Here is a 14,286-nt window from a genome sequence, read left to right as displayed (position 1 = left end):
GCAACACCTGTTTTTCTCCCAAAATGTCATAGGACATTTTACAAGCTTTAGATTTATCATCTTTTTGCCGTCGCAGCCATTGCTGAGGTGACACATGGTTCACATTTAACAGAACATAGCAACTCCGCACGTTATTTTAGGAAAGGGCTGAAGATTAGCATTGCATCATGTGAAGATTCAGGAGCTAACAGGCAAGTAAGAGCTGACTTCAGATCTTTAATGTCCGCAAACTGTCAAGACTTAAGTTTCACTGCATTCCCACTCCCCTCCCAGAAACACTTTCAGCTGCACACAGTGCTGTGAACTGGGTTGCCTGAAAAACAAAACAAAGATTCAACCCACATTCACTTTGATCCACAGTCCTCTTACTTAATGTCTGATTCTGCACACTCCTGTTTTATTAGCCTGAAAAAACGCAGGAGGCTTCCATGTGCCATTCCATTGGGGCACGTTTTTGCTTTGCATTTGAGCATTAGCAGCAAATGACCTTGTGCATTTCTGCAGAGAGAGGGGAGCAGGGTGGTGTGGCTTATCTAGCCAACCACCGACTAATCAGTGCTGCTGCTTAGATAGGAAATAATGAGTATTTGCCCTGCACTACTCACAATCAGTCCAGGGAGCTTAAAAGAAATCATTAAAGGCTTCTTTTGAATGCTGCAAATGGCAACAAATAAATTCGGTCATATTCTAGGCATGAATTTGAGGCAACGGCCATCAGCAAGCAGGAAAAAGAGACACTCATCAGCTTAATTATTTGTTCTGTGCTAATTGATCAGCGTGCCCTGCAGAGGAAGGGAAGCCGAGGCTGTGCAGTGGCACCCAGGGCAGCAGGGACAGCCGTCTGCAGGGCACAGGGAGCAGCAGGGAGGCACTGGCAGTGGATGTGGCTGCACAGCTTGCCCTGTGCATGACCCAGGAGCAGCTTGGGGAGACAGGAAGGCCACTGCAAGCCAACTTCCAAGAGAGAGGAGGCTTCTGTTGTGTATCTGGAGGGGATAAAGTCTTCTGTGAAGGACAAAACAAAAGCCCGTCTCCTTTTCATCTTCCTCTCCTCCTGACCCAGCGCAGGTTGCCAGCTCCCTTCCGCCTGGCTGCTCCAGGAAGCTGCTTCTTGCTTTGTGTCCTGCCGCAGATAAAAGAAGATATTATTTTTTAAAGCATTAAATATTTGACAGCGCTTAAAGTGGGGAAAATAAATAACCTGGGCATAGCTGGCTGCCCTGGGCTGGCAGCGGCTGCATGGAGCTCCTGGGGTGTGAGATGTGCCAGGGAGAGCTGATGGCTCTTTCTTTCCGATTAGTTTCAGGAAATCTTCTCTCCAGTCACTGCTCCTCTTCACTTCTCTTTCCCTTCTCTTCTACAAATTTTCCCAGTGCAGGGCTGTCTAGAAAGGCCTCACAGAAATCAGAAACGTTTTTCTCCAGGCTGCTTGCGTACTTTGTTCCAGTCTCAAATAGCAGACTTTTGCATTGAAGTCCCTGCAGTCTGATCTCTGCAAATTTAAGCGTGGGGAATTTTGCTGCTCTAAATTTACCCCAACCTAAGCCATTTGAAAGGGCAGACTCATCTGTCTTTCCTCTGTGCCTTTCCTTTTCATCGCATAAGGGGTAGAACTACAGCCCCCGTGAGAAAAACCCATGTCATTCGGTTATCTCTCAGATTTTCCCTCAACCCCTTTGCCCCAGAGCCCTGAGAAAAGAAAAAGGAGAATCAACCTGGCAAAAACTCCCATCTCAAATGCTGCCCCTTCAGCCTCTTGACATTGCTGTCCAACACCTTGGAGAGGAAAACCAGCAAGTGCCTTGGCGGAAAACAAATGAGGACTTGCGGTAGATAGAGAACCGCGTGGGATTCGTCCAAAGCTTTGCTTATCTACGAGATATGCAACTTATCAAAACCTCTTCAGAGACTTTATGGCCAAGAATTCAAGGCCTAAAGAAAGGAGCTTTGAACTGAAGGGCTGCTGCTGGCTCCAGGAGGGATTTCCCAAGACTGTCCCTGTCTCCCTAGGAAGGGGGGTCTGCCCCCTCCCACCCCTGAGAAAACATAAATAGTCATTTCTTGGGATTTGGGAAAAATAAGAGCCATCTCTCTGCTCTCTCCACTGCACAGACCTGTCCTGGGGAATCACAGGTCTTGTTCCTTTTGCAGAACATGATTTTGAGGCAGCGTGCACAATTAGCAGCCTAAGTGACCACCCCAGCCGAGGAAATTTTGCTTATCCAGAAGAATCGATGGCTGTGACATGGTGCTGCTCCCAACAGCTTAGAACTCCCCAGCCGGGTGTGTTTGTCAGCTCTGTAATTAGCTGGCGAGATACAATGAATGGCGGGTGAGCACGGAGGAAGGCCAGACACAATGAGGAGCGTTGCTTCATGCCCCTGGAAGCGGCTCGGCGCTGCTGCGTGCTTTGAGCATGCTGCTTCACCCAGGCCTTTGGGTGAACTCACTTCCCCAGGAGCTTTTGATCGCAGTGTGAGTGGCTCACTGCTTGCCATGAGAGGAGCGCTTCCAGTCATGGTTGGTTGGGATGGGAGCTTATTTTGGGGCTCAGAGCCGGTTTCATAATCATTCGGGGAGGCTTTCCAGGCGGCGATAAATTAAAAGCAGGGATGGTAGTAGCACATGTTGCCTATCCTGAGAGAACATTCTTGGCTTCAAGGGACGTGGGGCTTCCCACAACATACAGCGTTCCCAGGGGAAGTGCTCGTGGAGGGTGTTTGCTTTGCTATCCGACCTCACTTCATTAGCAAGTGTTACAAAAACCAGCGAACAAACCTTCTCTGCTCCACCGCCAGCTATTTGGCCTCTGGGTGGTCTGGCTGCTATTAAATCTTCGGTGATTATTTAGACTAATTACATTCATGTTTGCACAATCAGTAGCACAAGGGTAGGAAGCGCAGCTGATGGCTGAGCAGCTGAGCTCCGTGTGGTTTGGCACGAGGGCTCCTTTGCTTAGCTCAGCCCCGTGAGTGCAGGAGCTTGGTGAGGATGTGGGCGTTCGGCACCCAGCACCCTGTGCCACCAGAGCTTTCACAAGCATCTCAGCTGGCTTTGGGCCATTCTGGGTCCATCGATGGGGCTGCATCTGGTTGGGACCCAGTGGACATTGATGAGGGTCGTTTGGGCTTAGGTGAGCTGTGTCTTATTATGTAGGGCTTGCTGGCTTTGATGAGGAAAAGCCCAGTTTAAAGAGGTGCAAATGAGAGAAATTCAGTATGTTCCCTACAAGCTTCATCTTCACCCTTCCCAGACCCCCTCAAGAGGTGCCCTAGGTGTGAACCTGCATACCAGCCCCCAGAGTTAGAAGGGAGCTCTTTTTTTTTTTTTTTGCTCCATAATCTCCAAACAGCCCTTATGACCTAAATGACAAAAAACACTGGGAAGAACATTACAAGATGCATTTTTGTCCTGCAAGGGCTTTCACGGGGAGCATTCTCCCCCGCATTCAAGCTGTGAGGGTCTCAGGGCCATGGCACTCAGAACCACCTGCCACGCTTATCTCAGTGCCGCGTTCACTGCAGAGGCTCCGTGTGCAGCGAGGCCTTCATAGCTCCCATTCATCTCGCCTGGGAAATTTTGCAAACACTTCAGAGCTGAAGTCTAACAACAAGTTATTTCCCAGCACTTTCCATGCCTCCTCCCCTGCTTCCCCCTGCCTCCAGCCCAGAGCGAATGCTGCCCACCCTGAATGGGAGGTGGAGCTGGGTCAGTATGATATGAATGTGTGCTAGGGCTAAGCTGTGACCCTCTGCAGAAGTGTTTCCCACCCCTCCTTGTACCTGTTGGCTGTTTCTTCTGTCAGTGTTCCCACACTGGACTTTCTCAGCAGGAATCTATCTTGGGATATTACCAGCCTCTTTAGATAGGATTTATGGCTCTTGACTCATTTCATGACCTGGGTCCCATTTCTGCACCGCTGTGTTTCATGGTTGTCTTTGCACCCAAAGTCTGGAACGTGGCATCAAGGGCAAATGCAGCCCTGCTTCCAAAGGCAGTGCGAGTTTTGGCCGTGGTTTCATCACCTTGCCTGGGAGAGGATACTTAGGGCTCCTATGCCTTCATAGAGGACGCAAGTATCACCTCCAGGAGATGTGTGCATGTGTAGGGGGAGCGTGTAGGTGTCCAGAGCTGTGTTCTTCACTTCTGTCTTTCTCAGATTATTTTAGGTAGCCTGTGGAGACAGCATCCTGCAGTACTTCATCCAGTAATAAGCCAGGCCCTAAGTTTGAATTTCAGCTTTTCTTCCACACTCTCATAGGTATTAGCCAGGTTTCCTATGTGGGAAGAGATAGGGGAAGGCAGGACTTGGGAGGTGGAAGGAAGAGGAGACAGTTCTGTAATACTGCTTTACAACGGATGTATCTCAGAATTTCTGTGCAAATCATACATGTTGTTAATGAGTTGGGCTTTCCCCAGTCTATTAAAAAAGAAAGGCAGCAGTTCATCTTGGAGTCAGTGTATCTGGGCTCCACACCTAAACAGGCCATCATTCAGAAAAATGCTCAGTGCTTATTATTTGCAGCACATCCAGCAGCTTTGTTCGTGGATCTGTGCTCCACAGGGCTGTCACAGAACAAGCCCAAGACAAAAGACAGTTCTTGTTCTAAGGCGTTTTATGGTTTCTCTGTGCTGGGCACTTCTGACAGTCCCAGTAGATGCTGTGTGTGGGTTTGATTCCCTAAATACCTCTGGAAATCAGGTCCTTGAGGAAATCAGATGTTTAATTGTTGTAGATGATATTTAAAGTGGAAATCCCACATCACTGTTTAATGTTTGGCAAATTTTATCCTGTCTAATTTGACTGTGGATGTGCTCACTACCCATAAAAATCTTTGCCTTTTCACATAATAGAAAACTGATCTGTGGAGCTCATTGCCATAGACAAAACTATTCATCTCTCTGGACAATAGCACTGTAAAAATTAAAGTGCATACAAAATCTGTAAAGGTCATAAAGTGAATGAGGCTAATCTGATCAGTAAGAAACCTCTTCCAGTCAGGCTCCCCACTGCTTTGACTGCTGCTGGGCTGTGCAGCTCTGCTTTTGGGCCCTTGGCAGTGCCCCAGAGGGATGGCTTCTGTCTCTTCTGTCTGTGACCGCTGAGGGGAGACCAGAGGGTTTTCAGAGGACAGCACATGGGAAGGCACTTCCTTAGTGACTCCTTCCCAGATATTTGCTGCAGTGGAGTAACAGTCTGTTCTCTTACGTGGAGCTTTTGTTCAGGTAGGGAGGAGAGGGGATGCAGGAGGTAGAGAACTCCAACGCAGCACCAAACTCATGGCGATTTGGGTTCCTCAGGTCACAGTTTCAGCACAGCCCACAAAGATAGGGGAGTGAGAGCCAGCAGTTTGGTCATGCAGGGCTTTCACTCTTGGCTCTTGTTCCTCCAAGTGAAATGTTGGCATTTATGGGATGTCTGTGCCAGTGAGAGATGCTGCAGTCCTGCTTATGCGTGGAGAGAAGCAGAGACAAAGAGCAATTAGATGATCAGGGCTAATTTCAGCCACTTTACTGAAATGCCTTGTTTGGTGTTCCTGTGTTCAGTGTAAAATGTGTATCCATCTTCTCTATGAGCCTCTTTCTCCACTGAATGCAGGGACACTGAATTGCCTTTGTTAGGCTGTTAGAGACAAACGTGAATCTAGGCCAGGGAGAGGAAGAAGTTTGATCAAGACAAATGAAAGAACCAGGAGCCCAGATCTCGCCTCCAACCAGTAGCTCTGTTGTACAACAGGAAGGATTTTTTAAGTCAAAATCATTGCCAAATCCAGGCTGAACTGAATGATTCAGGATAAAAAATAAAAGTAAGGGAAAACTCCAGACATATCTACATGTTTTGTTTGAGCATTTTCTAAGTGAACTAAACTTTCATTCCAAGACATAAATTTTGCTCTGAATAGCCTTTTTTATTTTCGTGTCTTGTAAGGAAAGGTCGAACCTGAACTGCAGCAGATAATCTAAACCAAAAATGTTTCCCTCTCTGCTGAACAAAATAAGTCAATTCCTTTCATGTGTCATTTTATTCTCTGCAGTATTTTAATTCAGTCGTTAAACAGTCCCTCCCGAGCCCCACTGTTTACAGACTTCTCCATTTTCCTATCGAAGAATATTCATAACACTGTGATATGGAACAGTCCTACTGTGGCTGGCTTCTGTTGGATCAAGTGACCCGTAAGCTCCCATTGTTTTCTGCAGTTTCTAAAGCTTCTTTGGTATCCGGTTACTTGAATCCATTTGTTTTTAAGCTTTTGGACTCTCTCTGCTTTGCACCCTCCACACTGGCACATCGGTAGATTCAGGTTATTCACTGCTCGGTTCTTCAGCTCATGAGTCACTGAGGCCATAGGTTGGTGAGGAAGGTCACGTCTTCTGGGAATAGAAGTCAAAAGCAACAGGAGAAGGCTCTCTGAAGCCTGATGTGGCGGTGAGTGTTGGCTGTTTAACGTCTGTGTCAGCACGTCCCTGCTGTAGGCTCCCCAGTTGTGAAATAAAGACCCACACCCCTCTATCCTGTTCTCATATGTCAGGAGAAAAGCACGCTGTGATGGACGTGCAGGGACACGTATGGAAGGTCTTTGGGAAATGACAGCTGTGTGCTCATGCGCTTGGTCTCACGCATTCCTAGGTGTGCTGTTGATGCACAGGGAACAAAGGTACCTTCATGGCCTGGAGAGATGCGTTTGTGAAAGAGAGAGCAAACGTGTGGCAGCAAAGCCACGGACAGCAGATACCAGGAGCACTGAACAGGTTATGGCACTGTCTGGGAAGGAGTGTTAAGGAGGGGAATGAGGTCATTCTCTGAGTCTGTGCAGATGGGAGAAATTCTTGGGAATGCACTTCAGGACAAGCAAGACACTGTTCCTTTGGCACCCCCTTTTCTTTATGTAAATGTGATGATGCAGCATGCCAAAATCAAAGTCTGCTAGCCAGGCACTGCAGTCTTCTTTCAGCTCCTTCCCACGCTTCTGCAGAGATCATGGTCAGATTTTGTCTGCATGTAGCAGCGACTCACTTGTGTTCCTCTGCTGTTTCTCGGTGGCTGTTAGTTGTATCTTTTCCCCTTAAACTCAGCAGGTATTTAGAGAAGTCTGTTTGCCCAGTTGTATTTTCACTGATCTGCTAGGTAGTGGTTGGTTCAGTTCCTGCCTGGAGAAACTGAAACCAAAAGCACTCGTAATTGAATACACAAATACACTTAGACATGGAAACAGAACCCAAGCCATAGGGCCCTACTGCAGTGTGGTGCCTTACAGAGGGGAGGTTATGGCCCAGAAGCAGGGTTCACCAGATCCTCAGGCGGGAGGTGGATGGAAATGCTGAGCTGGGAACTGTTGGGCATAATGTTCAGTGAGACTTTAAGCTGGTCACGTGCAATGGGAGTTTGGTAGCTTTGCCATCACTTCATGTCTGCAGGCTTTGGAGGAAGGACAGCCCTTCAGAAGAGGCTGGCAGCGTAATGCATTCCAGCATTTTGGTGACTAAAAGCCCCAGGGTTGCTTGAGCAGTACATTTCTCCTTGGACAGCTGTGTCCACATGCCTGACCGAGCAGTTAAAGGAGGATCTGCTGACCAGCAACTGCATGAGCTGAGCAGGCTCTTCTTCATCCATTTCACAGCCTCGCATAGGGACAAGTGGCTCATCTGAGGCCTCAGTGTGCCACTGAAATAAATCACTGTAGAAAATAATGCAGTTGCAGACTCCAGCTGATCTCTGAAGATATCACTCCAGAGGTCTCGTTTGTTCTCCACAGTGCTGCACTAGGTGATCATTACGGTCCTTTTCAGCCCAGGCCTTTCTGTGATTCTATGATTCCTTCACATGCCTGTGTTTCCTTCCCCAGGTTACTCCCTTCCCGATGTCCTGTGACCTACAAGGAGAGTGTGCTTGCCGGGATCCCAACGCCCAAGAGCACAATCAGAAAGATCTCCGTGGCTTCAGTCTTGGGTAACGCCGAGCGACGTGGAATGGAGGACCACACTGCTCAAGGCAGGCTAGGAGAGACACCACATCCCTTTTGGTATCATTTTTAACATTTAGCTGCTCAACTGGATGGCATTTCTGCACCAGAGACCCTTAGAATTCAACCAGTCTGCCTTTAATTTTTGTCCAAGGAGAACTCAAAGTAGGGGTTTATGTATTAACTATATCTTAAATAGCGATGACAAGAAACAACCAAGAGTCAAGTTGAGAAGACATTCATGTATCAAAACAGCATGTTATGCCCACCTAATTTGAACAGTTCATATCTAGATTTAAGGCGAGAAACAAGCTATTTATGTACACGTATTTATAGAAATAAGTAGAGAAAGAGAGAAAGAGTGAGAGATTATGATCAACACAGAAACACTTTCCCCTCTCCAGCACTCACAACTCAGACCATTCATGGAAGAGGCTGTGCTCTTGGAGGACTCCGGGCTGAGCCTTTTCTGATGCTGAATGCCAAGGTATCTCATGCTCGGGGCACTGATGCTGGGGTGGGGTCTCTGCAGGGCTGTGCCTCTTGGCAAGTGACTTGCCAGGTGCCCAGTCGGCTCGAGACGTGGGACTCATCTGCTCCTCACAAGAATGCTACTTCCAGCCAGAGAGCTCAGCAGGCTGCAGTGACCTTTCTGTACAGCTCCTCCTTCTCCCCCCTGCCCTCAAAAAGCAAACAAAAAGCCCCCTTGTCGCCCGGCCAGAAGCCAGAGGGCTGCTGGGATGTTTCTCTGCAGAGGTGGGCAAATGGTCCCACTGTGGAGCCAGGGAGTGGGGAGTCAGGACTGGCATTGAGGAATGTGGATGATTGCTTCTGAGGAGCAGAGAGGGTAACTCACCCCCGCACTTGTCATTTGAGCATGTCTGCTGCTGCTACTGCTGCTGCTATGTCCCATACAACTAGTTTCCTTACTGTGTCAGGACAGGGTGAAAACAACCCCATGCAACCAAACAGTCTGCCTTAAAGCTTACCTATAACCTGCCTTTCAAACCCTCTGGTCTCTTCCTCAGCATTGGGGCAAGAAAACAGGACACCAGCCAGCCAAAGGAATCTGCTTTTTGGTCTCTGCCCACCCAAGGGGTTCTCTAAACCTCCTCCATCCCACTCTTATGGCTGTGTATATTTAACAACTGCTTCACGCTCTTGTTTTCCTAGGAGAGGGGAAGAGGAGGAAGTATGTACTGCGGGGAGACAGTATTAAAATTTTGGTCATATTTGTCAGTATTAAGCATCCAGGCCTGTAGGTCAGATATCTTTGAAAGACCGGGAGCGTAGCTGCTTGTAATCTTCCAGCAGGAAGGGCATTAGCTGCAGCAGCTCTCATAATTCCCTTTCATATAGCTCCATCCTCCTGTTTCAGCCCAGAGGAGCTCACATTGTGCCAGACTCTTGTGGGGCTCATTTTATCGTAGGGTTCATCATCACATTGAGTCACTGAGATGCCCAGAGTATCTTAGTGCTATTGCTGCTGTTAAAACCATCCCACATAAAGCCTAGAGATGTCTTCAGCGTGGCCTGGACTTGTCTCCTGCTGCTTTGGGTTCCTGCTGCAAGGAGCACACATCTGAAAGAGCATCTTCCCAAATGTTAATTCTTCCTGTTCCTTGGGACTCTCCTGCTTTGTACAATCTACTGGGAAAAGACAAGTTGGAAAGATATTTTCCTTCTCCCGCCTTTTTGAATATTCAGACACTACAGCAAGGCAGAAATGTTAAGGGGAATCATTTAGCTCGTGGAGATGGATGTAAAGATAGATAGGAAAACTAGAAATGGAAAATTGACAGTTGTAGGTGCAAAGAGCCAGGCACCCACCATTGGGGTCATCTCTATGGGAATAACCCAGAGAATAATCTCACAACCTAAAATCTGGAGGCCTGGAGAGCAGATGAGCATAAGAAGGTGAGGAGCTGTCTGTTGGGAAGCTCTTGGAGAGGGCCTGGCCGTGGGGGCCGTGCGGATGGCTCTGTACCCACCGTGCAGGGCTATGGGGGAAGGGTGATGCAGTGGGATCAGGGCTCCTTCTATGGAGCAAAGCTGAATGGCTACCAGTGTAGAGAGCATTAGCAGAAACTGGCCCCTGGGCAAACTTCCACTTGCTCTTCTTGCCACCTAATTAACAATGGAAATAAGTAATTGGGAGAAGGTTGCTTCCTTCTCAGTCGTTCATCCTCCTTTCTGCTGGTAATTGGTTCACGTGCCATCCAGCCTATTGGAGGAGCACAGCACCTCCAAACCCTTTCAGGCTGCCAGCACATCAGCACCTGAGGCATCTTGGCAGAAACTCTTCCATCCACACCACCCCGATTTCACCCATGTAGGAATCCCCACTTCAGGCCCTGCATGCATCCTGATGGCAGACCAGTTTACAAAACTCCTGTATCAGTTCTGCAGCTCAGCATGGAGGAGATTTTCCATCTGCTTTTCCCACCTAGGAATTGCCCAAGAGAGACAGGTCTGTGTTAGCGTTATTGCCACTTGCTGCTGTGGCTCAGGACCTTCTGAGTGACTCTGTCCTGCCAGGGCCAGCCTCTGCTCTCGGCAGTCTGGGGACGACCAGGTCCCTTCCCCGCACGGAGGCTTTCCATGCTGCTATTTGATATATATTTTTTTTCCATTTTTGGCACTGTCCATCTCCTCCAGAGGGGCTGAGAGCACCGCGAGCAGAGATGCTGCTCTGAGTCACATTAACTCACGTTACGAACGCTACGTTTTGATTTTTCAAGGAGATCAGATTGCTTTAAGGGGAACAAGGAGAGGGGACTCATGGGATCTGAATACCTGACCAACTGGATGGCCTTGCAGCATCTACTGCTGTAAGGACCTTGACTGCCTGGTAGAGTCCTGGGGAATGAGCCTTTGTGATGGTGATGGACATCCAGTGCAAGACGAGAGGGACGCGGGGTGAAACTGAACAAGAAAATTGGGGGAATAGGAGAAGGTGCTCATGCTGATGAAATTTAGCTGCTTATGAAGTCCAGGTCACATCGGTGCCAAGAGCATCTCTGTCACAGACTGTGAGCCAAGGCTGCACTCAAAGGGCCACCAGTGGTCTCCAAGGCCAGAGGGAGGGCAAGCTGGAGCAGAAAGCAGTGAATGGTGCGGGATGGGGTGGGAAACTCCTATCAGCTGCTACCCCACTCCCTCCCCACCCTCTCGCAGATGGGCTGAGCTGGTGTCATCCCGCTTTTCTTGCATCTCCTGCTGTCCCCTCCCAGGCTGAGAAAGGAGGATGGCACCAGAGGACTCTTGGAGTCGGGTTCCAGCTACCTCCCTTCCGGTTTCGGTTTCACTTGGTTGTAACTGTCGGTTTGTTCTAGGTTTCACCTGTGTTTAAGAAAAACAAAAAAGAAAAAAAAGAAAAAAAGAAAAAAAAAAAAGAAAAAAAGAGAAAAAGAAAGCCAATAGCCAACAAAAGTTTCTTGCTACAAAGGATTCAAGTGGGAAAAAAAAAAATAGGAGAAAAGAAAACCCACATAATCCAAATCCAAGAAGAGAGAAGAGCAGAGCCTATTTTTGTGAGTTTGAAAGGAAAACACTGATTCTGCCAGCTGAGTAGAGGTAGATACTTAAGTGTAGATTTCCCTAGAAGTACTGTGAGGTTTTATAACATTGTCTGGTTTTGTTTTCCTTGTGCTTTGTGATAAGTCCAGGAACTAAGACTAAGGTATTTTTTTCCCCTGGTATTTGTTGTCTGGGGGGAGGGGGGAGTTTTGTTTTTTTTTTCCACATTTTTTTTGTTTCGTTTTGTTTTTAAGTGAGTATTTGTGCTCATTTTTACATTAACCAACTGTACACAGACATGTAACCAGTATTTCAGTGTGCTCTAATTACTGCACTCAGAAGCACTGCTCAGTCTGAATCCCGAGGAGTCGCAAGAGGTTGGGAATGAGTGGGAGGAGATAGGTGATCCCATTAGCGGCGCGCTGATGTCCCCTTTCTGCACCTCTGCCCCGTCAATCCCAATTGAGGCCAAGCTAGAAAACAGGAGGTGTTACGGTGAGGTCAGGTGAGGCTGGGATGCCCAAGGGTATTTAGAGCTGGAGATTTGTCCTTTTAATTTTTTTGGATGCCATGGAAATCGCCACCTCTTTGGCCTCATCTTGACCTCCCCTGCTCCATCCATGATGCCTCAGTGACACTCGGTGGGTGTGTTGGTGTCCCTGGGAGGAGACCTTCTGCCCAGCTTAGACACCGTTCTCCATACCGTCACGGCTGTGATCTCAGTGGTCCCATGTAAGTCTCAGTGGTGCAGTGAAGGTGATATCCTCCACGTTTGTTCTGTGCCATCCCATCCTCCAGCTGTGGCCATCTCCCTTGAGTGGGCAGCTGGCCTTGTGTGTTGTGCACCTTGAAGGCCAGGGACCAGTCCTCTTGCCTCTGGAAGTTGCTGACCACTGAGGTCAATGGGAACATGACTGAAGCTCTGGTAACCAAGGCTCCAGCAGGCCCAGGTGGCCCAAATGTTTTTTCTTGGAGCTATGGCTCATTTGCTCGATCGGAGTTTGTATTGGGCTGTTCTTGCCACCTGGGGAACCAGTGTTGGAAGGTCGTGTCAGCAGGAGCAGAGCAGGGCCTGAGGTTTTGTTTCACTTTCAGTTTTGCAAGCGGATTTGTTCCCCTTTTCACCTGATCTACACATCCAAGATTCACTAAGAATAATAATCGCTTCCTCTGAGGCCAGAACCAAGACTTGCGTTGGCTTCACGTGACAGACGAGGATCTTGGTGCTACTCGGTGTTGTTAGTCCTGCGAGGTCGAGATGCAGAGCTATGAGTCCAATTTGTCTTTGGTTCCCATTCTGGCTTGGGTTGGTCTTTTGTTTTTTTCATTCGTTTGGTGAGGCCACAATTCAGCCACCAGTTTCCATCTTCTGAGTGTGAAGAACGAGGGCTTTAATGAAACATTTCACCAGCAATTAAAGAGGGAATTGGAACCATTGTGGAACTTGCATTGTACGGCCTCTGTAATTACGTACCTGTCTGCAGATGATAGGCTGAATTTTGCTTCCACCAAGTCAACAGGGGTTTTTGTTGTTGTTGTTGTTGTTGTTGTTGACTTCACTGGGAGCAGGATTGAGCCGTACTATATATATAAATATATATATATAAATATATATGATATATATATAATATTATATGTGTAATATTATATATATATATCAGTGTAATATTTACAAATAAAACTGTGATCTCGTCTAGAGAAAAATGTATTCATATTACCAACTGCTCTTCCATATTTATGTATCATATTGTATCTTTTTATTATTGTTATAATTATTATGATTATTATGGTTATTATTATTATGGAATCTTTCTTGGCACCATTTGGAAGCGACGTCAACCAATACTCCAATGAAGTGCTGAGGATCTATTTTCACAAGAATTCTACTGGTCTACTGTATAAAAGAGAAAAGAAAAGAAAAAAAAAAAAAGAAAAAAAAAGAACCAAGCAAAATACAGTTCAACCCTTAATTCTGTACCTCACGCCTGTACGTTTGCTGCTCCGATTTTGGGTTTTATTTTGCGTTCGTTTGTTTTTAACGGATCTAATTTAAGTCTCCAAGCAATATATAAAGATGTAAATAGTAAAGCTTATTTATTAAGATTGTCATCTTTTTTAATTTATATTTACACAGTTGTTCATCTAATTTATTTTATTTTTTTTTCAATACAGTTTTTAACAGTTGTCCTTTTTTGGTTCATGAGGTTTTTTTTGAAGTCATTTTCACAGAATTTCTTTATACAGGTTTTTCTCTTTCTTTTAATAAACAACAACTTCCTCTGGTCTTTCAAGAACAGGTCATGTTTCACTCAAAAAAAAAAAAGTTTTGTCAGACTCATCAGAAATATTTTGCCATTGTTGATTCCTATACCCTAAAGTTCTATATTATATAAATATATAATACCTTGTATGCTTAAATATTTAACTGTGTGATTTTGTATATATCTTCATACACATGCTCACACACATATGAGGGTTAATGTCCCCAGATGCTGGGAGAACAGAGAATCAGAAACACAAACAATATAAGCTTGTATTAAAGAGTTCTGAACTGGACTGCTTGCTTTTGCCACGTCTTTGCTTTCGGTCGAGCTGGCCCCGAGCATCGCTGGGTGTGGGAGGGTGAGCGTGGTCCCACATCTGGATGCACAGCTGTACGGGCTGCCCTGCCACGTGCTCCCCTGCCTCAGTTTCAGGCAGGGTCTGCAGCACTCACAGTGCTCTGGCAGGGCTGGTGGAGGGAGGATGCCCCCCCCCCCGGGGTGTGGTGTGGTTCCCTGCCACCCAATGGGTCTGGTTCCGCCGT

At 47.1% G+C, this 14,286-nt stretch overlaps 1 protein-coding gene across 1 annotated transcript in view; it reads left to right on the top strand.

Moving 5' to 3' along the window:
- The window catches only part of PAPPA (pappalysin 1), a 173,381-nt gene extending 159,345 nt beyond the window's left edge, over positions 1-14,036 (top strand). Inside the window, exon 22 of the mRNA XM_042878915.1 lies at positions 7,845-14,036. Coding sequence (XP_042734849.1) covers positions 7,845-7,952 — 108 coding nt within the window. The 3' untranslated portion in view covers positions 7,953-14,036. The remainder of the gene's footprint in view (positions 1-7,844) is intronic.
- The last annotated feature ends 250 nt before the right edge of the window (positions 14,037-14,286 follow it).

Source organism: Lagopus leucura, unplaced genomic scaffold (assembly GCF_019238085.1).
Source record: "Lagopus leucura isolate 7727_CA_CO unplaced genomic scaffold, USGS_WTPT01 Super-Scaffold_100022, whole genome shotgun sequence".
Lineage (NCBI taxonomy): Eukaryota > Metazoa > Chordata > Aves > Galliformes > Phasianidae > Lagopus > Lagopus leucura.
The sequence above is the reverse complement of the archived record's forward strand: the minus strand, read 5'-3'. Positions and strand labels throughout refer to the sequence as shown.